Source organism: Haliaeetus leucocephalus, unplaced genomic scaffold (assembly GCF_000737465.1).
Source record: "Haliaeetus leucocephalus isolate CR32 unplaced genomic scaffold, Haliaeetus_leucocephalus-4.0 Scaffold393, whole genome shotgun sequence".
NCBI classification, from domain to species: Eukaryota; Metazoa; Chordata; class Aves; order Accipitriformes; family Accipitridae; genus Haliaeetus; species Haliaeetus leucocephalus.
The window spans coordinates 22,329-24,264 of NW_010972829.1; the positions used below are offsets into that span (position 1 = coordinate 22,329).

The 1,936-nt window shown below is 69.7% G+C and overlaps 1 protein-coding gene across 1 annotated transcript in view; it reads left to right on the forward strand.

The window, feature by feature from the left end:
- LOC104835484 (filamin-A-like) overlaps window positions 1-1,936 on the forward strand; it is a gene marked incomplete at both ends in the record, with an annotated part of 19,239 nt that overhangs the window by 15,611 nt on the left and 1,692 nt on the right. The window contains 4 exons of the mRNA XM_010573474.1: window positions 20-142; window positions 408-674; window positions 1,316-1,453; window positions 1,544-1,659. Coding sequence (XP_010571776.1) covers window positions 20-142; window positions 408-674; window positions 1,316-1,453; window positions 1,544-1,659 — 644 coding nt within the window. The remainder of the gene's footprint in view (window positions 1-19; window positions 143-407; window positions 675-1,315; window positions 1,454-1,543; window positions 1,660-1,936) is intronic.

Consider the following 1,936-nt stretch of genomic DNA (forward strand, 5'->3'; position numbering starts at 1 on the left):
CCCCCCCGCCCCCCCCCAGGAAGCCCCTTCTCGGTGAAGGTGACGGGCGAGGGGCGAGTGAAGGAGAGCATCACGCGCCGGCGCCGCGCCCCCCCCGAGGCCAGCGTTGGCACCGCCTGCGACCTCAGCCTCAAGATGCCGGGTGAGCGTCCCTGGGGGGTCCCCGAGGGTCTCGGGAGGCTGCTGGGGCAGTTTTGGGGGAGACGGGACACGACCCCAGGTACCTGCGGGGGGACCCCAGAGATAGAGGGTCCCCCAAGGACCCATGGGGGACGGAGTGGGGACGCACAGAGGAACCCCAGGACCTCCCCTGGCACGGGAGGGTCCCTAGGGCGGTGGTGGGGGCCGGGGGGAGCCCCGTGCACCCCCCCCCTCCCCCCCCATGACCTCCACCCCGTTGCCGGCAGAGCTGAGCGCCCACGAGGTGACGGCGGTGGTGACGGGCCCCTCGGGGCAGGCGGTGCCGGCGCAGGTGCTGGAGGGCGACGGCGGCGCCTACAGCATCCGCTTCGTGCCCGCCGAGACCGGCGTCCACTCGGTCAGCGTCAAGGACCGGGGCCAGCACGTCCCCGGCAGCCCCTTCCAGTTCACCGTGGGGCCCATGGGCGAGGGCGGCGCACACAAGGTCCGCGCCGGGGGGCCCGGCCTCGAGCGGGCCGAGGCCGGCGTGCCAGGTGAGCGTGGGGCACCCCAAAACCTGCCCGAGACCCCCCCGGGGGCTCTGCTGCTCGTGCGGGGCTGCCCTCATCCTGTTACGGTCCCTGAACCCCCTTCGGGTGCCCCAAAACCTCCTTGGGGTGCCCCTAAATATATGCCCACCCTGCTGGGGCGCCCCAACCTGTTCCAGGCACCCTAAAATTCACCCTCAGGGACCCTGAACCTGCTTGGGGGGCACCCCAAAAGCCCCCTCAGGGCTCCTTCCTGACCCCCCCCTTGGGACTGCCCGGGCCTGTCTGGGGCTCCCGAGTCTGCACAAGACTCCCTGGTCCTTCACGGGGCTCCCAAAATCCTGACTGGGGCTTCCTGAAACCTGTTGGAGATTCCCCAAATCCATCTGCGGTTCCCCAAAATCTATGGGGGGGTTCCCCAAATCCCAACTGAGGCCCCTCAAACCCCCCCGGGGCTCCCCAAAACCTGCTGCAGGTCTCCTGAACCCAGCTTGGGCTCCTGAACTTGGCCCCAGGTCCCCCAGACTGGCCCAGCTGGGGAGGAACTGGGGGGCTGCCCCCCAGATGGGGTGTGATGGGGTGGGGAGGGGGGTGTCAAGCCTTTGGGGGGGCCCTGACACCCCATTTCTGCTACCGCCCCCCCCCAGCCGAATTCAGCATCTGGACGCGGGAGGCGGGCGCCGGGGGCCTCTCCATCGCCGTCGAGGGGCCCAGCAAAGCCGAGATCGCCTTCGAGGACCGCAAGGACGGATCCTGCGGCGTCTCCTACGTCGTCCAGGAGCCCGGTACGGGGCCGGGGAAGGGTCGGGCCGGGGTGGGGGGGCCAGGAAGAGACTGGGACCCCCCCCTCGCTGACGCCGTCCCCCTCCCCGCAGGTGACTACGAGGTGTCGGTGAAGTTCAACGAGGAGCACATCCCCGAGAGCCCCTTCGTGGTGACGGCCGCTGCCCCCTGCGACGCCGCCCGCCGCCTGACTGTTTCTAGCCTTCAGGTGAGGCACCGGGAGAAACCCCCCCCCCTCACACCCCCCCGGCTGGGCTCGGGACGCCATGCGCAGGGCGGGCAGCTGGAGAGTCAGCGTAGCCCTAGGGGGGCTTTGGGGTGTCTGTAGAGGGACAGCGTAGCCCTAGGGCAGCGGTTTTGGGGTGTCTGAAAACAATGTAGCCCCCAGGCAGCATTTCTGGGGTGTCTGTGGGGACAGCGTAGCCCCAGGGCAGTGTTTTTGGGGTGTCTGAAAACAACGTAGCCCCCAGGCAGCATTTCTGGGG